This window comes from Syngnathus scovelli, chromosome 3, assembly GCF_024217435.2.
Source record: "Syngnathus scovelli strain Florida chromosome 3, RoL_Ssco_1.2, whole genome shotgun sequence".
Taxonomy (NCBI): Eukaryota; Metazoa; Chordata; class Actinopteri; order Syngnathiformes; family Syngnathidae; genus Syngnathus; species Syngnathus scovelli.
Window position 1 is genome coordinate 18,647,665 of NC_090849.1, and position 24,045 is coordinate 18,671,709.

At 45.7% G+C, this 24,045-nt stretch overlaps 1 protein-coding gene across 1 annotated transcript in view; it reads left to right on the forward strand.

Moving 5' to 3' along the window:
* The window catches only part of LOC125994563 (zinc finger SWIM domain-containing protein 6), a 47,884-nt gene that overhangs the window by 10,488 nt on the left and 13,351 nt on the right, over nt 1-24,045 (forward strand). The window contains exons 2-4 of the mRNA XM_049763921.2: nt 19,134-19,490; nt 20,726-20,874; nt 22,587-22,737. Coding sequence (XP_049619878.1) covers nt 19,134-19,490; nt 20,726-20,874; nt 22,587-22,737 — 657 coding nt within the window. The remainder of the gene's footprint in view (nt 1-19,133; nt 19,491-20,725; nt 20,875-22,586; nt 22,738-24,045) is intronic.

Genomic DNA, 24,045 nt, shown 5'->3' on the forward strand with positions numbered 1-24,045 from the left:
TCCTGCGTGAGTTCCTATCCCGGTCCCCCTTCACCCGCCCCTTTTCCAACTCCACTTGTCTCCACTCCCAGACTGTGGCTGCTCGCCTTGCGTCAGCTGTGAGACTCTGTCTAGGAATCCGCCGGTGCTCCTCTTCCTCCCCGCGAGGAAGGAGCAAGCAAGGCGAGCAGGCAGGCGGGGCGGCGGCAGAAAGGCCCTACTAAATCCACAATGACAGCGGCCTATTAAAAGCCATTTTTTTCCCTATTTCATTTAATGACTTTTATTGCCACGCTGCCCTTCGATTGGGCAATAATAACAAGGGAATGCAGCACTCAGCATTCTCCTATCAGATGCTCCCGTGTTTTTTTCCCTTCTCTGTTTTTAATGAATTCCTCGTTGCACCAATAGCCTGCTGAAATAAGCACAAAGTGGCTTGCTTGCTTACTGCGGTGGAATGTATGGATGCTGTATGCTAGCTAGTCTTTGTGTGAGTGGCCATTTTGTGGGCAGTGAAATCTCTTTAAGTCATCTAGTTTGTTCGAAATATGATAAAAGCACGCCGCACGTGTTACTGAAACAGCTGAGGAATTGTTTTAAATTGCGGAAAGAGCAAAAATATTTGTCCTTTAAGACAGAAGAAAAGCTCTCGTTGCATGTTGATCAACATCTGTTTCCTCGCCAGAAGCCAAACTACTTTGCCAATCCTGTTTCTCTTGCGGACGTGCGTGCGTGCGGACGTAATCGGTGTATATTTTTGAGTAAAGAGCGGAAAGCTACCCACTGTTGTCTTGCAAAAAATGTTCCCAAAGCTAAAGTGACACGATGTGCTAATAGTTAGCCACTTGAGATGTTTATCTTAGCACAAAGGGCTCACCAAGAGTGTTTACGGTGAGGCCAATACTAAAAGGTGAGGCATGTAAATGATAAGCGGGTGGATGACATTCCCGTCTGTCTTCATTCCCACGCTATCTCTTTTCCACTCCTGCACGCACACACACGCTTCTTTTCTTTTCTTTTTAAAGGCGCTCCTTGGCTCGGCAATGCCGGGGCGCCACCACCTCGGCGCCTAAGAATAAACAACCGACAGCGATGAGGGCTTACCTGTCGCTGACCCCTGCCACGCAAGCGCACAACGAGTTAGGGGTGTTCTCTCGTCGAGCTGTCCCAGCGTTGACCTCATCACTTTACTTCCCCCCCCCCCCCCCCCCCCCCCCCCCCCTCGAGGGATTACTAAAAGAGCATCATGGTCAGACCGACCCCCCAGTGGCCAATTGCTCTACTTAGACCAGCGAGCTGTCATTATTGTTTTCCAATAAACAACCGAGCTGGCCTTGTGCATGCAAAGAGAAGCAGTTCTTCTACAATATTGGCTTTTGAAGTCTTTTTTTTTTTTTTACTGGAATCGGAATGCAACGAGGAATCAGAGCCAGATTTAGGCTAGCGACTGAAATCAGCACACAGTGAACGCCCATTCATTGCAGGGAATACAAGTCCATTAATTCATGTTAGGCTCATTTAAGGCTAAAAATTGTTAGCTAGGATGCGCTCCATCTCACCCGCAACCCTAATACTGCTCGGTATTAAAAATAAAATGCACGTCGGGAATACAAACAGCGCAGCGTCTCATAGGCCACAGCCCCCTAATTGATAATGAACGTCTAAAAATTGTTTTTATTTCAGAAAATAAATATTAAACACAAATGAAGTTGTGTTTATAGTAGATGATTAAAAAGTTACCCACACCTCTATAAATTCAATCCGAGGTATAATAAATGATGATTAACTTGCTCATGGAGACTTTTTTAAAAAGGTTTAGTAAACAAAAACGATTCACCTTTTCCCCTTTGCATCGTGTGACAGGGCCTAGAAAGGTGTTGTTGTTTTTTTACCCCTTCAGACTGTTCAGTAGTCTTCTGGAACAATGTGAGCTATGCGGGGAAAGGGTGGCGGTGATGGCGGCGGTGCCGGGAAGCCGAGAGCGCACTAGTTGCCTCTGGCTGCGCCTGGTGCAGCGATGTCAGGCCGCTGTGGCATGCGAGACATGAGCTCGCCTGAAAACGCGAGAGGGAGAGGTCGTCCTGGAATGACAGGCAGCCACGTGGCTTGCTTCACTTTTGTTTCACTTCAAAGAGACATTTGCACCCACGCTGTTTTTTGGGTAGCCTGAACATGCCAAGATTTGAAATTCACACTTCCAGTTTACATTTCAAGTGATACATCTGATGGCACTCTAGACCAGTGGCATCATCTGATTCTGATCCGACTATATCCGATTCTGTGCGTTTTACTCTGGCATGACTCGTATCCAAATTAGACCATATGGGAATAAACGGACATCTTTTGTACCGAAATACAACATCATTAGTATTTCTGTTTAACCCTCCTGTGTATATACTGTTTGTTTCGTATACCAGAAATATTAATGGGCCTATCCACTTGCTTTCCTTTTTTAATCCAAAAATACAGCACATAAATAAAAAAGAAATAAAGATTTTTTCCCCCCAAATAATAGTACATGTCAACTAGTACTAGTCAACAAAAAAAGACTATTCCTTTTTTAATTTTTAGTTAAACATTTTTTTTTTTAAAAAAAGAGTCTTTTAACAGGTCGATTTAATCTTTATTATAACGTGAGAGTTAAATTCTGAAAACACAAATAAGTCCCTGTAGTATCATTTGTGCTTCTAGCATGGAACATAAACAATAACCACACCTCAACTGTGTCCAGCAGAGTCTCATGACTTTCATACGCCAAACTGGGGACAGACAAAAGAGCTGCTGCATGCCTTTTTGACACTGCCAACTAGTGGCCGGGCATACACCTCCACATGACATCATTATCCTCTTTCCGCTGAGGTCCCCGTTTTTACTGGGTCATTTTGTGTAAACGTACCCTTAATTATTGCTCTTTGTACTCACCCATAGTTTTCCTTCCTCTTCTCGAGCTCCTTCTAATCATCCCGCGTGTCTCTTTTCCTCCCTCTCCTTTTGATATGCTCTTAGACTCTCCATTTCTACGCTTCTCAATTTTCCCCCATTTCATTTCCCAAGCCGGGCAATAGAAACTCATATCTTATTTACACTGACCCTATCTAGATACGGCATGTTTCCATAATGCTTCCTGTGTCCAATCTCCCCGAGGATGGCTTGCCTACGCGGCTAGCGTTCTTCCCTGTCGGCGCCTCGTTCCCAGTCAAAGCGAGTGCGCATCGTGACCTCAGGGCTATCTGCTGCTACATTTAGAAGCTGTGTTTACCAATGTCTAGAATTAGGAGGAACAACACTCGGCCTATTTGCTGTGATTTTAGCTCTCTGGAGTTTTCCCGGCAATTCCTCCCCTTTATGTTATACACGCTTCGCTCGGGCAAACAACTTCTTTCATGTTTAGGCCTCGAGTTCTTGGGCTGTTTTTGCAGCAAATGGTACAAATTGTTCTGTTTGTAGCCGGTCTTGAGTTTTGAGCTGCAGACATGAAAACCGCGCTGGGCGTAATATTAGGTCGATTAATGGATCATTTAGAGTTCCATTGATTGTGTTGGGGTGATTATTGCTTTGTGGCAAACTGAGGCCAAATCACTAAGGCTGGATTGACGTCGCGAAGCTGAAGCCACACAATTCCAATTGTTTGCGCTCAAGTGGCAGAATTGGGATATGCATCTTGGCAGAACAAAAAGAAAATGGAATGGAATCAAATATGTTCAGATGAAAATCAAGTCTCTTGAAAATGCAGCTCAACATTTTATTTGTGAATCCGCCAATGTGAGTGTGCCGATTGGATTGACACCGATGCTAGTTTGGTGCTAAATCACAGCAAATTGACACATTAAAATAACGAACCTAAAGAAATCTAAAATATAGCAGAATCATGGCAGGTATGGAGGTTTTTCTCATCAATGGAAGAAGAGTCAAGTCAGGTCAATTATTACTTTAATAAGTGTATTATTAATATTTGATTGTATGTGTATTTTGAGATCGAATATTTCATGTTTTCAGTGGAAGCAAACTCACATCAAACAAATCAAATTTAACATTTAATTGCAATTTGGTATTTGGCTGTGTGGTGTAAATCCAACGTAAGTAACCTCGAGCCTTTTTTTGCACAAAATCTGACAAAATTCTCATGAGAAGCAAAAGCTTTCACGTCTGCTTCGATTTGTAACCTTGTTTACTTGAGTTGCTAGCATCAATAAAACATAGACCTTGTTTTGTACAGGTAAAGTGCTTGTCGACCGCTTGTCTTTATGCAATATTCAGCATGTGTACGACAGCTTCCCTTTGTTGGGGAGAAAAACATTCCTACGTCGTATGCTCGCGTGCTAAAACTGGGCTATCGTTACTCCTGTGGACATATTTAATAGATTCTCAGATTTATTGCCTTTTTTTTTTGTTCTTGAAAACCTGCACCCGTTTTACCGCGCCTTGTTCTATTGGGTCCCGGCCATGCTTTTTGCTGCACAACCGTGCACGACTTTCAACAAAAGCCGTCGTAGTGTTGTTGACAGTTGGCCGCCGCAGTGGCATTTCCACCCTGTCCGTCTGCATTCTTGCCCAGAACCTCATATCTGGCTGCCTGTCTGTCTGTCTGGCGAGCGTATAGCCGTCCCTCCTGGGCGGCTACGTCATCTAACCTCCTAACCCTTTCACAGCCGCTGACAGGCCACCCCGGCCCGGGGAGACGTTGGTAATGGTCGTTTCTGATGTACAGCCCGACTGGATTGGAGCGGATGGCAGACGCGCTCCTAAAATAACAAAAGGAGGAGGGGGACGAGCGAGGGAAGGGGGCGAAGCGATCGATAAAGCAGGGGACACATCGCCTAATAAAGATTTATTCCCTTTTTGTTTTTTACCTCCTCGCAGCCCGCCTTGGCAGGAGAGAATTTGATTAGTGCACTTCTTCTCCCAAGGCGCCTCTGATTGCATGCGCACACCCGAATCCGCACCCCTCCCCGGCTGAGGCCGACCCACTCTGTGTCGTTTGTTCCATGAGCCGTGGCACGGGCAGCTGCAGCTGTGTCCCAGCCTCGCTCTCTCGCTGTCAGCTAATATTTAGTTAATCTTTGGTCTGGGACCTACGTGATTGGCCGGAGCTCCCGGTGTCCCATCCATCTCGCACTGATCTATATTCCACACTGGATGCCTGCACCATTAAGCGGGGCGGAGGGGAGTGGGGCGCAAACGGGGGGGATGAGATGGCAGGGAAGCTGAGGAACGACGACGGCAGATGGGTGCAGGGGGAGTCAGGAGAGTGATGGAGGCGGGATGGAGGAGGAGGGGTCCAGTACCTTTTCAAGTATGAAGCTTTGGATCCACCAGGTGGTACGGTTTGCGGTGGAGCGATCACTTCGGAGGTTTGGTGTTCTGATCTTTCTGGCCTTCCTGTGTGGCATTGTCCGGCTTCTCTCGCGTCCCCAAAACATGTATGCTGGATGAATTGAAGACTCTTAAGCTATCTTTAGGCGTTAGGTGGGAAATGCAAAACAATGAAATGAAACACAGTAACTGATCCGAAAAAGGAGTTCACGGCCTCACCCGGCTCACATTTTGGCAGCACGGTAAAGTGAGGACTCCCTGTACGTGTCTGTGTGGGAAGTGTGTAAAAATCTTCCGTAATGACCTCGATGCAGATATTTCACAAGATGCGTGTTGAGCAAGTGAATGACTTTGAACTTCCCTGTACTGTGAAACATTCTTTTTCTTTCTGTACTTAATTGCTAAACTACATTCTTACTATGATGGTGTGTGGCGGATGATGTCCAACTATTACAAAATCTGACGCGGCTTTCGTCATACCGCCTACGCATCCCGACAAGGAAAGCCAAAGGGCTGTTTAAGGTTTACATGACCCAACCCGCAATGGAGCTGTTGGATCTGCTTAAAAAAAAAACATTGTGGACAAACCAGTTCAGAACAGTTTTTTGTTTCCATTACATCCATTGGAAGTACAGGCTGAACATTTAACTGTTTCACAAAACGACAAAAAATGGGGCTCGCGTGGATTTTTAACTGCCAATATTTAGTTAATCTAAATTAAATGGGATTTTCCATGTTGCTTTTAAATGGCTGCACAACATGGATCAAGTCCGGGTTACAACGGATTTGTTTGAACGTCCATCTTTTTTTTCCCTCAAATCCGATACAAAGTATCATTTTGATTTTAATAGCTGGATACAACAATTTAAAGATAAGTAGATGAAAATACATACAGTCCTTGTTGCTAAGGAAACAAGTGTTTGCGTTTGGTCATATGGTTCAAGAAGACACATTTAGTTACCACGTTTAGTGCTGGAGTTCCGAACATATTTGGGTGACATCACTCCGTCGTAAACAATAACCTTTGTAGTTGAGCTCAAATTAGATTTGCTTCATCTTTTCCTGCTGCATAGTTATTTTTATGGCTCCTTTTTAAGGAAAGCCCTGTTTTTTTGGGGGGGTATGTAAAATTGTGGCATTTGTGAAAGCAAATGAAGGAAGCAGCAGGCCACATGCAGCTCATTGTTATGCATCGCACAGCCCAGGTACGCAAGCGTTGCACACCTGCAAAACCTCACTGCTGAGTCACTCGCGGCCCAAATGCTTTTTAGCCGCAACGCCCGTGTCCCGTGGAATATGATCGTGCTTTGTTAGTAGTCCCGCCCCACCAGTGACTCGCTTTTCCTAGAAACCAAATATGTGCAATTAAATGTCTCTCATCCCTGTTTTGTCTTTGCTCTCTCTTCTGCAGTACTTGCTAACCCTCATTTTTCTTGATTCATAGCCTTAGCTCTCAAGTGAGTGCGCACTGTGCGTATATGGCACCTGTTAGCGGAGAGCTCTCGGAGCGTGCTTCGGATCACGGCGGCGGGCGGTCCGCAATGAATAGCAGGACTGTTGCCTGAGCGGCTGGCCAGCCAGTGAGGAGGGGAGCCAGTGAGCCTTAACCACCTCCTGTCTGCGCTTTCTCCGGTCTATGCTAAAGTCGGCAGTGGCTGGAAGTAACCAAGTACAAATACTTTACTGTAGTGAAGTAGATTTTTCAGGTTTCTTCTACTAGAGTGGTATTTTTTGTAAAGAGCTATTTAGTGCACCTTTGTCAAAATAGACTTGTTACCAATTTCGGATATAAGCGCAGAAAGCAAGTCAACCACAGTTGAGGCCTTGTGTTGAAAAAGTGGGAAGACTAAACATAACGGGGACTGAATGATTAGTAATAATGGCAACAGATTTGGATAAGCAAGATAATCTCCAACCATGGCCGAATTGAAGAGCATTTATTGTTGTCAACTCCAATAATGGTTTTGGCATTCAAAGAGTCTCTGTCTGCTAAAATCTTAAAAAAAATAAATAAATACACACGCAATTAGGCTGTATTTCTTCCGTTTTTATGATTTGGCCATTAACTTCTACAGAGTGTGAATGCTTCTGCCACCTCTGCTAGTAGTTGGAATCTAATGGATTTTCCTTCGTCCACCTCCTTAACCTCCATCCCCACCCCTGCATCCATCTCTCCCTCTCTGCTTTCCTGTTAACCCCTCCCCCCCTTGCCTCACCCGTCTTTCTGTATGTCCTTCCAGCTGCTGGCCAGGGGAACAGCTGACTAAATCTAAAGCTGGGGGCCCCTGGCTCTGGCTCTAGCCCTGGCCCTGGCCCCAGCCCCAGCCATGCTCCAGCCCTCCCTTCTTTCCTTTCCTTCCTCTGGCCTCCAGCCCTTGGCTCCTCTCTCCGCCGCCCCGACTCGGCCCTGCCTCTGCGCCTTGGATCCAGCTTGGCTGGCTTGACTCGCAGCGCTTCCCTTCCAACCATCCCCACTTTTGCAGCTGAAAAGCCTCTAAACACTCTCTGTTTTGCCCATAAGCACGCCTCTCCCCCTCTCCCTCCCTCCTTCCCGTCGCCGACGAGCTGCGGCTGGGCCCTTGGTCCGAGCCCAAGTTATCTGGACCGAGACTCCATCCAGGCTGGCCGCAGTTCAGTCCTCTGGCTCGCATACCCGGCCGCTCTGTTCCAGGCATTTCTCCCTGGCTGGTAACGTTAGTCACTGTAACTCACTGTGGCTCGCTCCCTCCTCCAAGCCACGTTCGGCTCGCGCATTCGAGGCCTCTTTCCGCATGTGACTCTTTGTCTGCTCGCTCTCTCCTTTACGTCTCTTTAACTTGCAGAGACAGCTCGGGCCCTGGCACCGACGACCAGCGTGCGCATCGGGCGAGGGTGCGAAGCATGTGACGTGTGATTGGCAGCAGATGGCGGGGGGTGGAAGGGGGAAGTGGGGCCTTGTCACATCTCCTGGCGGTTTGATTTCTGCCCAGGGAACAGAGATTTTCGTCCCCCTCCCCTGGACAGCTCGGTGGCTGACAGAGCTAGGCTGCGGGTTTGCGGGATTAGGTTGGGGGTCTTGCACATAGAAGACACCTGTCAGTGGTCTTCCACTTCCTCTCTGACACCCCTCGCCCCTTGCATGGAGTTACAAAACACCCCACGGATAAATGTCCTCCTGATTGGGGGCCACTAGTAGTTTTTGCAGCGTTGTGGCCATGTCTAGTTGAATTTCACCATTGAGGCGTTGATAGTGTCATGGTTCATATTAACAATTAATCGAGACACACCTAAACAGAACCACCGCTACACAAGCCGTAGCTTCACGCTCACATCACGGCAGCAGCGCCTTGTGGATTATTATCCAGCCCACTCTGGCTGTTGTTGCCATTTTGGTTGTTTGTGTATGCACAAAGAGGAAACCAAAGGGGCAGGTGGGGGAGGGTGGGCGCGTGGTTTGTGCAGCAAAAAAAAAAAAAAGTTTCCTTTTGGGCTCTTCACGTTGACTGACAGATGCGGGACGATGAAAGCACATTCGGAACGCAGCGCGCACTTCAAAGTGTCCTGTGTTCCGCCATTTATCGGCAACAAGCCGCGCTCCCACTGTGGTTTCTTGAAAATGGGGAGGGGAGAAACTTGAAGGAACAGAGGCAGATGACAAGCGAGCAGCCATCCAAACAGCTGGAGGGGGCCCGATGGAGGAAAAGGAGGAGGGCTGCTAAATAATCAGACCTAGGCACTGTAACCGAATCGGACTGCTTTTCATAAGCACTCTCAATCAAAAAGGCTTGTTTGATGCACACGCCTCCTGATACAAACGATGTTGGAGCAGAGAACAAGTGACTGCTTGAAGTTGGTCAGGGGGAAAAAAAATCTGCTTTGGGACAGTTTCGATGCCTCATTCTGCTTTTGTATGAAGTAACACAACTTTGTTTGGGAAAACTCACATGAAGTCAGCAGTAAGACACACACTCTGGTGTCTTACTGCTTTGAGTCCACTTGCTTCACAAAACTTTCTATTACTAGTACTTCATAACAGTGTTCATAACTGAAGGTGGAAACAGGAAGTGGTGCAGTGGCGTTGGCTTTCTTAATTGGGGCTGCCAGTCGTTTAGCAGGTCACCTTGTTGTATATCGTCTAGTTACAACTCAATGGCCTTTTCGTTCCTCCTCTTAATTTCTGATGTGCTTCTCTCACGTTGTTGTTTTTTGTTAAACTATGATGTCACGGGCTTTTACAAAGCTGACGCAGCTTTCACACACCCCGACGTGGGCGCCACATCAGGTCTTCAAACCACACTGCCCACCGAAGCGCACCGCATGGTAGAAACATGGCTTTCGAACCCCCCGCCCCCTCACACACACACACACATTGGCATCCATTGACTGCCAGTGACCTAATTTGGGAAATTTTTCACTGACCTACTTCATGGGTGAATGCTGACTTGCCCACAGGATACGAATAACACATAAACACATTCTCTATCCTTTGCGATGAACTCGCAGGTCCTTCCAACGTCCTTTCTGGTTGCCATGGTGCTGGGTTCATACCCCCGTGAACAAAAGTGCATGTGTCGGGGGGCTGTTGAAGCAAAGACCAAGCGACATTCGGGATGATGTCCTCAGTCGTCTAACGTGATGGCGCTACAGGCCTATATTCCGCGATCATCGAACAGACGACGGGAGGCAAACAAGTGTGATGAACACACAATGAATGGCTGAGCCGTCCGTGCACACCTCTTATTTGCCAACAATCACGCTCCCTCCAATGCAAATACGGATGCTTGCACTGGTGGCGGGTTGTCATGGCGACACATACAGATGTCAACAAAAGAGAGTATCTGTGGGGTTGGGTCTTTCCTCTTCTCTTCTCCTCCAGTGGGGGTGTATTTCATCTCCATTGGCGCGAAAGGCGATATGTTTCTGTAATGTCTGCTTTTAGCGTGAGAGTTGAAACCGAAGCCACCCAGAGAGGAGGAAGAGGATCTCAATTCTCCGATTGCGAGGCTTCACCCCTCATTGATTTCTCTTCCAACCCGCCACCCCCTTCTGTAGCATGTGATGCTACCCCCTCCCTTTTGCTTTATAGTTTATCCTTGGGAGAGTGCTCCTAACATCAACGTCAATATTTACAGCAAGAGCCCGCAGGCAGCGGCATCGACCCCGTGTACTCTTACCTTTCTCCAGACACTCCCCCCCCCCGCCTCCTTTACCGTCGTCTTCATCCTCCCGCCCCTTCATTTCGCCGCCCCCTTGACCGAAGGTATTTGATGTGGACTTGAGAGATGCTGCGCGACGTGTGTCAAGCAATATTAAAACGTGAGAGAGGCTCACCTCCTTGCGTGGCCCACCCTTCCGCCAAGAACTGTCTGTTGTGGTTAATGTGAGCCGTGAGATTTCTTTGTCTTGCCACTTCTGCATGAGGCTATTTGTAGCCCTTTGTTGGAAAAAGACACCATTATCTCCTCTTCAGGGTTTGAAAACCCCAAATAAGAGTATATTTGGTTTATTTTTTTGCTCACGTTTACATGGCCTTTAAAACCTGAAAACCAATAGTCTACTTTTATTTATTGACTGCATGTAAACATTCTCACAGGCTCTGACCTCTGAGTGTTAAGAATAGTCCAAAGTTGAACGCTTGTCTGTCTATAGGCGCCCTGCGATTGACTGGCGATCAGTCCCGTGTGTACCAACGTCAGCTGACATAGGCTCTAGCTTGACCCTAATGAGTACAAATTGGATGCATGGACTGCAATAAGATTAAAGGCCAAACCGCATGGAGTTGTCTACCTTTTGTAATAATGTTGTACTTTTCGGACTCTACTTTTCCCCCTCACTGTGATCAAAGAACAATAACAGGAACATTTAGCAATACAAAGCCTCTCAGCATTGTTAAAAGCTAAAAGAAAATGGATTCCGAGAGGCTTAACTCACTTCCTGGTGTGTGCATGCATGTGTTCTTTCATGTGAGTCAAGGTAATAATATGAACCTATAGGATGTTGGGGGGCTGTTAGGCAGGATGGTGGTGGTGGAGGGATCTTGCACAAGCACACACGTGGAGGATGATGAGAACGGCCAGTGTGACCTCTGTGCATCCGGGAAGGAAGGGGTTAAATGGAGCTGGCGGTCCGGTCGGCGAGGGGCTGCTGTGCGTTACGCAAAATCAAAAAAAAAAAAAGCAGCGCCTGGCTGGAGCTGAAAGGGGAAGTGCTGAGCTCAGAGGAACGCTGGCTTGCTGCCACGACCCCCCCCCCCCCCCCCCCCCTCCCCCGTCTCCCATCCGCCAACCATCCCCCCCTGCTCTACCCCGCCTACCCGCTACAGCTGAGCGCTCCCCACGCTTCCCCTCCGCCAGGCGTGGTGATGTGTGTCTGTGTGCCTGCTCAGGAATGCTCCCCCCTCCTTCACCCCACCCCTTCGACTGGGGCCTTTGCGTGTGTGTGTTTATGTGTGCACGTGTGTGACTCTGCGTGTGAGTGTGTGTGTGTCTGGAATGATGCCTCCCCTTGTCTAGTAAGTGACGTCAGTACACACACAACGGGTCAGCACAAGGCTAGGGAACATTCCCCGTGTGTGTGTGTGTGTGTGTGTGTGTGTGTGTGTGCGTGCGTGTTTGTGATGGGAGGGGGCAACCGGAGATGAGCCAATTATTGAGGAGAGAGGAGGAGCTGTTTGGGAGCAGAAGGAGGGTGATTGTAGAGAGCCACTAAAGCCAGTAGGAGTGTATGCGTGAAGCCGACGTGAGTGATGTGTGTCAGGCCTGGCTGATAAAACGTACACATGTATTTATAATGTACAGTAAAATGGAACCTCCAAAGATGATATGCTGCCGTAATCCCCCATGCATATTCACAGTTTAGTATTCACTTATTTATGTTTTTTTTATGGAACCTTTCGATAGCTATTTGCTGAAACAAACACACTTTTGTGTCTTCTGTGCTCTTTCTGTCACAAGATGACACCAAATAGGAAAATGGTTGCTGGTGTCAAAGACATCTCAAGTGAGAAACAAATAGCCCACGCTTAGTCTGGCTTGTTAACGTAACGGAAGAAGAACATTTGCCTGGCTACTTCCTGGACTTAAATAATATCCACACAAACACACAAGGCTACTTGCATTGGAGCACGCGCACATCCGGTTGCATGCAAATAATTATTTTCAGTTGGCCTCTTTGTTGTAACACGCGCCTTTGTAGTGCGTCGTGTTCCATTTGCAACAACTTTTCCACGCCAAAACAAATCCTCCAAACGCCTTTGATCAAAATGATTTATTATGGGTCAAAGTGCAATTGAGGCGAGAAGGCATGTGTAATCAATTTTGGCACAATGTCATTTTGTGCGAATCACACACACTCACAAGCTCGACGTATACATACATACATTCCAAACCATTGAGCTGCATTTATTGTTTGACTCTCTTGTTTATTCTTCAAGCTTGACTGAGTCCAGGCGGCATCATCTCACTTCACTGGGCCAGCATGATCATGTCTCCACGACTCAGTGGCATGCTGTGCATTTGGTACCTTCTGCAGGGACTTACCTGACTTCATCCACCACTTAATACAATCACTATCTAGTCGCAAATCATCATGGAACTGTAAATTAACTGGAGCAATTGATAATATATATCTAATAAAAGGACAGACACATACAATATGTAAATTCAATGTATCACACCAGAGATAGTGACCATTAAATGCATGAAGATTGTGTGTTTTGCTAGTGGAACTTGGTTCTAACCATTTTGACTGTTACCAACCAATCAGAAGAGAGGACAGAACAATGCTGATGTTATGTGCCAGCCCCGTGTGACTAAAATTGAAATAAGGCACAATTTCATTGCTAATAGGTTACATAAATCAGCATGATTGATTCTGAAAACCCTGACCAGATTAGATAGGTTGCTATGGCAGTAACACATCCACATGTACTGGAAATAGAAATACCATGAAATATAGTGATTGAAATTTCATGGAAGAAATGTTGGCGTTTAGGGTTGGAAATGTTGGTGATTGATTCTGATGGCGTTTAAGCCGGCAGAAAAGGCCTCGCTCGCTCGCTCGGCTTGACCACGCTCCACTACCGCTACTATATGGCTATGTCGTTAGGCCTGAAGGAGCACGCGATGGCTTTCCAATGGGGTTCAGTCCATATACCGTAGCTTCAGCAGCCCTCTCGGGACACACCTCTCGCTAATTACGCACATTCATTCCCTGGTCCTGCTGTAATTTCATTCACGCTAATGAACCTCACACACGAATGACTATAATGTTAAGTTAATGTACAGCCAGGAGATGGAATTAGCAGGCCACCAGCTTCTCAAGTGGTATATAGTCAGATGATGGGATGCTTTCAACCTGAGCTCCATAATTTTAGAACAAAAAAAAAAAAAACATTGCTACAAAGTTGTCGGCAAAAAGGCCTCAAAGCATTTCGACCTGAAAAAGTAGTTGGCACTCCTGGTTGTAGCTTTCTTAAAATACATTATAAATAGTCCCCAAACATGTGCCTTGTTTGAATGTTTGTATATTAAGTGTTACTGTAAAATGGCTGTCCTTTGTGGCTAAGCTAGGCTAAGCTTAACAGCTATCGGCGGCGGCTTTATTGAATAATTTGATGTCTTACCGTCTTAAAGCTAACGAGAACATAAAAATGTAAATTTCCCTAAATGTACACACCGAATATAGCATACAGCTTTACGATGGCAATGCCTTGTTTATTTTGCAAAGAGCACAATAACGGTTCACTGATGTCACCCCAGAGAGACGAGAACTCTCACATCAATGCTGCAAAATGGATTGTTGGTTGCTTGACTAAGTATTTGGAATAAATACGATATCATTTTACTTTTTACTGCATTTAATAGTTTATATATGCATATTAATGCATTCAATTCAATAAAATGTAAAGTGATGTTCTTTTTTTATATTTTGTTGATTTCTCATAAAAATTAAGCTCCTCTTTTGGGGCCAATAAAACAACAAAGAATATTTTCCATTTCAAATAAATAGTGAGGAGACATGCTTTGCATTGGACACACCGATAATGCATGTTATTTTTTAGATAACGCCAATAAATTCAAATATGTATATTATATATTATTGCAAATATTAAAATAGTTCATTTGAATTTATATTGTGAGGAATCCAGTGGTGGTTTCAATTATTTTCTGTTCTTGTCCATACAGCCGCCCCATTATAATTCTCATTCCTTCTTTTGTTTCGATTTCTTCCTCATGCAGACGCTCAGCTGTCTCTGCATTGCCGCCCATCCTTCAGAGCGGCCAACCTTTTGGGATCCGTCACTGACAGGGCCTCCTGTCCTGCGGAATTACAATCCATTTTGAAAGTGATAGTTGGAAAATTGCAAGTCACTCTGGATGTAGCGCTTGGCAACTAAGTGGCAAGTTGGCGGCGGCTTGTCACTTGCAAACGCTAGCCAGTGACAGCTCCGATCCCCCAACCATCCCCCCGGGCTCCTCTGTGCGCATCCCATTCTGTCCTGATGATTAGCATGCACACGAAAAAAGATCATCAAATGCTAATTCAAGCTCTGTAGCGGTACCTTGACTTGGGGCGTGGCCTAGTAGTGAGTGACGTCGGAAGCTTCATCCCATGTAAGCGTCTTGGTGTGCGAGTTGTGTCCTCCAGCAGCTCCTTGTATGTTTTCTTATTTTGTATTCACGTGTTTGACTCGGTAAACAGCCGAGCAAGCATTAGCACTCCTTGCCCTCATGCAAGTTCCTGTAGCTGTAAATTGGGGCACCGGTAACTTAGATGTCAGGGTAGCACTGCACAAGCAAGTTGGGATCATGAGAGAGGTGAGAGGAAAACACATCTGGGGAGAAGAAGGCTCCTCGCACTCCCCGGAGGGTTCAAGGCATAAATATGGCCGCCCTTGGAGCTCAGCTGTGTTATTCCTGCCCCTCCCACACCTAGCACACACACGCACGCATTTGAGGCAAGGTCTCCTGCAGGATAGCATTGATCTCTGTTTATGGTCTCCGTTTGGGCGCTTCCTTATAGGACCACACATGCTCGGAGATCCGAAAAGGCCTCTTAATCGAGTCGCGGTGTGGAGATTCGGGGGGAGCTCTTTTGACTGTGGGTGTGCCGAGGGTCTAAAGGTGGGGGTTGCGCGGTGACCTCTCTTCGACCCACTGCAAATCTGAGCTTTTGGGATCGGATTCCAACCCGGTAGCCTTTTTATCCATGAGGTTTTTCGCAGGCCATCTTTGGTCAACACGGGAGTCAGATGGCGTATTTTCCGATCGGCCGCAGGCGCTCACAGGCTTCGGATCATAAAAAGCTTGTGTTGCGCCCCCCCCCTTTCCTCATCTTGTCTGACAAGGTAATTTGATTAATGTGTGAGGCCAAAGTGGATGAGCACAGGCACATTTAACATCTATTTGCTCTCTTTGTTGACTCGCTTTCACAGCGAAATCAGTCATGGAGTCTGACTTTTTTCGCACACCACGATTAGATTTTGTTAACGATCACTCCCAATTCAGCCAATAAACATAATGACCACTCCCCGTCTTCTACTTTGACTTGGGATCTTAACTCAATTACAGAAATATGTTTGTCGCTCAATCTAATTTCAGCCCCCCCTCCTCTTTTTTTTTGGGACACTGAGCGCTTTTTGTGCGTATCTTTGAGGGTGCCGCCCGCCATCCCTGCCGGGCCGCCTTCACGCGGGGAGCTAAATCCTATTTCATAGGCCACGGATAAAGGCAGCATTATTCTGTCTTGCTATGTTGAAGACTTCCCAGTCTGCAGCTTTTCCTCCAAGAAATTGGTGTCGTGTAGGGATGAGGTTTAGACTCAACGACTTTGGAGAAAATCATATAATAACCGGTGCATTCATCCATCCATGTTCTAGCGCTCATCCTGGTCAGGGTTACAGGTGAGATGGAGTGGGCGCTAGGGGATGCAACACCCTGGAGTTGATGCTAGCCAATTGCACAACACATATTGACTTAAAACCATTCAAACTCACATCACACGATGGAGTCTTCAATCTAACCTATATGAATGTTTTTGCAACGTGGGAGGAAACAGACTTGAATTTTTCTAAAACATGTTTGGAAACACACTTGAGCATGCGCACAAACCTCAACCATAAAATATATAGAAAATACTATATAAATTGTCATGTCTGTGTTAAATACTTAAATAGGGCCCATTCAGGTGGTATTTGACATGCTTGTGAGCGCCCGGGCATTAGCTGTGGCCCACAGCAGCTTTTGCGTGAGTGTGATTTCATTATTAAAGTGCCAAATTTCTCCTCAAAGATAGTTAATCGGAGCCATGTATACATATATACATACACAGTACATATACACGCATTCATTCTGGCTGGCTCTTCCACAACGCCGCGGGCCAAGAGTGATTTCACCGCTACGGCCAGGAGGGGTTTCTAGGGCAACCTCACTAAGGCCTTGTTCTAAAAATGGCCGCCATGGTTACTTTGAAAGCCAAGTCCGGCCTCTTGAACCAGCACAGAAAAGAGCCCTGAGCACCACTCGGGGTAGGGGGAGTGGGGGGTGCTAGGTAGACCGGGGTGGGAACCAGGCGCTTTAATAGCGAGCACATGAGACATGGAAGGTTTCAAAACCCGCCCAACCAGCAGTCATGGGAGATGTGAACGGCGTGCGTGTGTGTGTGTGTAGCTAAACAGTAATACCCCTGTACTCAGCACTTGGCTAAATTAAAAGGGCATATTTGGCGTGGGGGGGCACTTTTTGGTGCCCAGGCGATTGGACGGGGAAAGGCGAAACTCATTACCTACCCATCTGTCAGTGAGAGGGAGAGCTGTGGGAAAAGCACAAGCGTTGGTTGGCTGGTCGGGTGGTGGGAGGGTGAAACAAAACAGACTTTTGAATGAGTTTTATCACCACTTCATCCTCCATGTGTGATGAATTTGAAGAAGAATTGTGTTAATTTAGCCTCACAAGGGGTACGCTGGAAACAAAAAGATGGTGCAGCTGTTTCATTCTTTGCATTAGTATGTTTTTTTTTCCCTGTTGTCTTTGCTCTCACGTGTTTTTGATGTTCTCTTTTCATTGACTCCTCGTGATTCACATGTCACACACACGCTCACAAACAACACTTTTGTATTCCAGCAACAATATGTAGTACTCAGTAGACAAAAGTGGTTCAGCATCAATTTGTTGGTGCACCAGCTTTTAATCAGGAGGATAGTATCCCTGCCGTTGCCATGGCGACCTTTTTATCACCAACTCAATGACACTTCTTGCACTGAGAAAGCCTTCCTACAGGACGCCTTCAGTGTTCTTTTATCACAGATTCCCCGAAACTGGTTTTGACATAATTATAGGAACAAAAGTAAAAGTGTAACATCTTTTCTCCAAAGCCTTCTGTTAACTGTGTGTCGTTACACACGAACAGAATCCTGTTTAGTCTTCCGTTGTCGCATCAGCTGCACGGTTGTAAGCCTTTTTGTCCCACTTAGGTGAGTCGGCGTGACTCCCTCGCAGCAGCGCTGGCTCGCTTTGATCAGCGCAGATGCAGGCGGCTGCCATATTCCGCGCTCACCACGTCTTGTGTGAATATTGTTTGCAAAGGTGTACTCCTTTGTGCCAGCTGGCTTTCACCATGGTAGGAAAAAAAGAAATAAGCGTATTTCCTTGGCAACGTTTGCATATTTGCCACCAGCACTTCCTGCAGATAGTTGCAGATAGGTTGATGTTCTCAGCAGAGGCGGTAAAAGTACTCACACTGTACTCAAGTAGAAGTACAGAAAAAAAAGAAAAAAGGTTGAAGTCAAAGCACCAATTCAACTTAAATAAAAGTACAAAAGTTCAGCCTTTTTTTTTTACTGTTACCGCTATATTTTTTACGTCGTCATAATCTATGGAAAGAGACAAAAGTAACAAGTTCATTAGGAGTAGAAATGACAAATAGTACATTTCCAAAGTGTTTCGAAGACTTGTTTTATTTATCATCCAAACTGCTGGGGTTGCATTTTCTGAGACCCTTGATAACTGACCCCTTGTTCAGCCGATGCATGTGTCCCATTTCCATCTGTACGCAATGAAATATTCAACTCCTCCCTCGCCTCTCACATCACTGGAGGAGCCGCTTTGATATCTGCTCTAATACATGCTTGATATAACAGCGTTGCGTGCGCTCGAACCCTTTGATAAACATGTTTAGGTGATGTATGTCTTCGCCTGTGCGTCTCTCCTGAGCGCATCAATGCATTCATAACACTCCTTAACCACTCCCATTATTAATAAATGCATGATCTCACGCTGCGGCCAAGCGTGTGCGTGTCTGTTTCATATGTTCATCCTGTGCATGTGTGTGTCTCCGCCCCGCCCTGCTCATTCATATTCATCTCGCCATAATAAAAAGCGGCCGCGCCACCAGATAGCACAGTCAGGGATAAGATCAAACATTGTATTCAAAGTCGTGGGAGGAGGAGAAGGAAAGAGGGGGAGTATAATTCATACTGGAACGTCTCCACACGCTGCTCACTTCCTCATTGTCGTTCACATGCATTGCAGATGTGGACATGATGAGATGTCTCACTTAAGCGGGGTCCACAGGATTTATTTTTTAAAATGCTAAAGCCTTTTAGGGGGGGAAAAAAATAACAAAAACACACGTGCATATTTGTACAGTATTTGCCATACTCAAGAGACCGATAAAAAAGTAAAATGTATTTTTTTGTGAATGTTATCATTGTAATTGATGAAATGTATGGTACTTAAAAGTTAAATACAACTGAACTGTAACAAATGTACTACACTATATTTTTTTTTTAAAATGACATACACTAGGCACAGTTTGAACATTTAATTCAACGCAACGTTGTCTTTTGTGTTTCTCTTCCCCAGGTTTCCACTTGAGCGGCACCGTAACGGATCCGGCCACACCCTCGTCCCCCGAACTCGTATGCAGCGTCAGCGTCAGCTTCGACCGTTGCAAGATCACGGCGGTCACGTGCACTTGCGGCAACAAGGACATCTTCTATTGCGCCCACGTGGTGGCGCTCTCGCTTTATAGGGTACGCAAGCCCGAGCAGGTCAAATTGCACCTGCCCATCTCGGAAACCTTGTTCCAGATGAGCCGCGACCAGCTGCAAAAATTCGTCCAGTATCTCATCTCTGTCCACCACACGGAGGTGTTACCTACCGCACAGAAATTAGCTGACGAGATCCTGTCGCAGAACTCTGAGATCAACCAGGTCCACGGTGAGTGTGTGCTGAATACACCCGTAAAAATACTGGGTTAAAAACAACCCAACTTGGGTTTAAATTGGCCCAACCTAAGTTGGGTCAATTTGCTTTGCACAAAAATTGCTTGGCACATTTTTTTTAACATCTTGTTTTGACTTGACATCCCCTCAGGCTGTCATAAAAAAAACAAAAAAGGATTATCATGCACATCTGTTTCTTCGTGATACTTGTATGCAAAGTATCACATTTAATGGGATGCTACTCTGTCCAATGACATTGATCCCGTCTTTGATGGCTTGATAGCAGTTTTCCTGGTTACATGGATATCGATCTATATCATTGACATCCTTCCAAGTATGGATTATTATACAGCCACTATATATAGGCTACACTGTGATAGCCGAATGACAAGATATGAAATGAAGATCTTATTAGGACCTGCATGATGATTGATTAGTAGGTAAATGACCTATTTAATTTTTTCTTTTTAGCTGCAGAAATATCGAGCGAAATTTTGGGTGATCAACATACAATCGTAGTGTGATATTTAGTTCGCTAGGGCAAACGATTACATATTGTATAAGAAGAAATGCTGTGATACATTCTGAATGAAAGTGGTTGTTGCATATGAATTTTACTTTCCATAATTATCCAGATTGTATCATCAATGCTTTCTATGGAACAGAGCTACTCTGTAATTCCTACTACTCATTTGATGTAGGCCATGCATGCATTTAACCGTGCAGTCATTTGTACCTGGTTTGTCGTTTGGCCTTTCCCTACTCGTGTGTGTGCGTGTGTGGGTATCGACTCAGGGATGAAGGCAAATTGCGGTAGGATCAATGCCGTACTCATTAATGGGACACAGACAGTAAAGGGGAGATTGGATGCCTCTAATCAACGCTACATAGAGCCCTTATTTACCTCTCGAAGCGGAGCGATAACGAGAAGGGGATGATTGCAGGGAGGTTTAAAATAAGGAGTGTCTGTTGTTCTGTTTAGTTGTTTGCTTCCGTCCCATTTTGTGTACAACGGTAGCTATCATTTTTATTTTCTCCCGCTCACTCACCAAAGCCCTTGCTAATGTGCACGAGACATGCTACGTTAGTCATTGTTGCTACTGTACTTTGGTATTGTGACTTACTTGTAATGAAGTTTTAGTAAAAAATGTTCATTTAAAAAAAATTCAAAACATTTCCCACTGACTCTTTATTAGCTTTTAAAAAATCAAACATGTATTTCTCATATAGGGGCACCGGACCCCACAGCGGGGGCCAGCGTGGATGACGAGAACTGCTGGCATCTGGACGAGGAGCAGGTTCAGGAGCAAGTCAAGCTCTTCCTGTCCCAGGGAGGGTACCACGGCTCGGGCAAGCAGCTCAACCTGCTCTTCAGCAAGGTCAAAAGCCGCCGGCGTTCTTCCTTCCTCCCTTCCACATACACATCGCAAACACGACGACACATTCAGTCCCTGACACACCATTCCGCCTTCGGGTTTTCTTTTTCACCGCAACAAGACAAATGTAGTCTCTACTCTGAATCTGGTTAATATTTTCCCTCTCTAGTGCACTTATACACTCCTCATCTCCCTCCTGAGAGGAGACCTTTGTTCTCCAAGTAATCTCCAACGCGCATTGACACATGCATTAGAAGAGCTGTGCTGCCTCTTAGCTTGCGGCTAATTGCTGGAGAGAGCCAGCGGACGATATATGCAGTATGTAAGGATATACATACACTCATGGGCCACGACATTAGGTACACCTCCGCAATCTAATAAAATCCAATCGCGCCATCAAACATTCCGCCTTCACAAAGGTACCCCGTATGGCTTCAAATCGTAGTCTGGGGTGTTTATTTACACACCTGCAGATGGAGGGAGGTGGTATTGGTCATATATTACCTCAATAAAACAATGTACGCTAAGTGAAAGTAGAGTTTATAAAAACAAACTGATTGGCATTATGGAGTTTTTTCACGGCGATGTGCTCTTTTTAATATTGTGGCATGACAACGATGATATTCTAAATATCACGATATCGATGTTATCATTACTTCTTCTATAAATGTTTTCATAATTGTCTACAAAAGCTGATTCCTACCATTTATTACCACAGATTTGCTTAATATGCGTCTGATAGCATAAATCAAAAGTTAGCACTATTTAGGACATTACAGTAGCAAAGGTGAGGTTAGCGTTAATGTGGTGGGTGCATTTTGTAAAGTCAGCAGAGCAATACCATTAACGTCCAGGCTGCTCGGCTCCATGCTCTTTTAATTGTATTTATGTATACACACACACAAACACACACACGCATGCACACAGAGTAGAATTTGAAACCTAATACACGTACTATAGAAAAGAGATGACACCGGTTCTCTTTTTTGCTGGCATGTGAAATTTAAAAGTGGAATTGTGTGTCAGCCAGTGTCCATAACAACCAGTTTGTGTCACCAGTTTAAGTTCAATGTGTGGTTCGTCTTCTCACTCCGATGAATGCCCGCCTTCAGAACGTCCTCCAGGCTCAAACCGAGTCGGCATCAGTGCAAGGACGCCCAAAGTACTCAACGCCAAGAAGCGTGTCTGTATTTCTTTACATGATGTGACCGTGGAAATGAAATGCTACAATTAGCAACCAAGGCGACCATTTCAAAAGGCATTGGAAAATCCAATGCGTCAAAGAAAAATGTATCCAAACCATCTCATGAAAGCATAGCTTCATAGTTGCCTCGCTTTTGCCTTTTGATTCACATGACCGACTGGCCACATGTTAAGTTGGAGGAAAGTGAATGATGATGCGTAAAAATAACCGATTTCCAAAACTTTCAACCGAGAAGAAACATTCTGATTCACATGCAGAATAAAGCACTTTGTTTTTATTTAACTGCTAACATTCTGATTGCAACGTGACCAAGAACGTCTGTGACCCACTCGGTCTGGATTTTTTTGGCCTTGATGGAAACCAGAGTACGATTACATTTGTTATACCTGACCTTTGTTTGCAGTTTGTGTGTTTCTTCTCATCGAGTGTCCATGAAGTGACCTTTTTTAAGCCGCTTACAAGTTTGTGTTTGTTATTGCATACTAACGCCCCTCCCTATTGGCCCCTGTAGGTGCGAGAGATGCTGAAGATGCGTGACTCCAACGGAGCGAGGATGTTAACACTGATCACAGAGCAGTTCATGGCCGACCCCCGGCTGGCGCTGTGGAGACAGCAAGGCACCACCATGACAGACAAGTACAGACAGCTCTGGGACGAACTGGGTACGGCACGCACATACATGCGCAAACACACACACACAGTACACAAAACACAGACGCGCAGATTCAACAAGGTGGGTGATCGGACCCAGACTTTACTATGACAGTGTCAATCACACACAGAAGTGTTTGTGTGTTTATTCTTTAATGTTGACAGCTCACACAGACAGCGAGAGACACACACACAAGCGCACCCACACAGAAAGTCCAGTGTGAATATTGGCCCAATAACACTCCTCAAACATAGGCAAGATGCAGTAACACGCTCCCCAAACATGGCTGATATGCTGCCACACACTCACCCAACATGACATTTTGCCACGTGATCTTCTAACATGGCTGCACTGCTCTTGATTAACACGGCAGGCGTTCGGTAACAAACTCCATGGCTGCAACACACTCCACAAACATGGCCGGACTGCAGTTGAACACTTTGCAAACATGGCCACCACACGGCCCTGCAAAAAAAAAAAAAAGAAAGAAATCCCTGCACATATTCTTCAGCTGAGCACTATTTGATGCCTCGTGACAGGACAGCCGCCATGTTGTCTCCAGCCTTTGCCGTCTTTCACATTGTTGACAACCATGTCTCTTTGCTCTCGTTGTGCACTTTTTGTTTGGACAGCCCAATGATCTCATCCGTTTCAGCGCCACGTATTCCCGGAATTGGACGTGTACGTCGGCTCTCGTCTTTTTGAAGTCGACACTTCAAACCCTTCTTTTCGAGTCCTTATCGCTCCCCGTGATGCGCGCTCAACGTCGCCCTGCTCGACTCTTTTCTCTCCCTCTCTCCTTCATCCTCGCTCTTTTGTCTTTGCCTCCTTTTGAGGCTGCGGCTCCTCGTCTTCCTCCAGACTCAAAGCCAAGCGTCGTCGTCCGCAGCTCCTTCTTTTCCGTTTCCTAGTTTTTTTTCCCTTGCATTTCTTTATATTCAGCCCCATTTTTTTTCTTTTACCTCTTCACAACCCGTCCTTGTCTTCGCCCTTTCTCCTCAACTTCTTCCCACACACACAATGGGGCTTGCAACACAAATCTACAGAGTAAAATTCCCCAAATGTAGTCACATCTCATGAGACTGAAACACTTTTCATATTCTGTTTGTTCCAATTTGCTCCAAAATGATGTGTGTGCAGTCTACGTTGCCTTGGGACTAGTTAATTTCTTTCACATACTTTTTTGTGGGGTACAAAATGTGCTCCAAGAGGAAAATAGTGAGGCCGCTCAAGAGGGCTGTGCTTCTTTGAAAGACACCCTCAAGATGTGCCATGGATATAAAAAGTCTACACATTCCTTGTTCAAATGCCACATTTT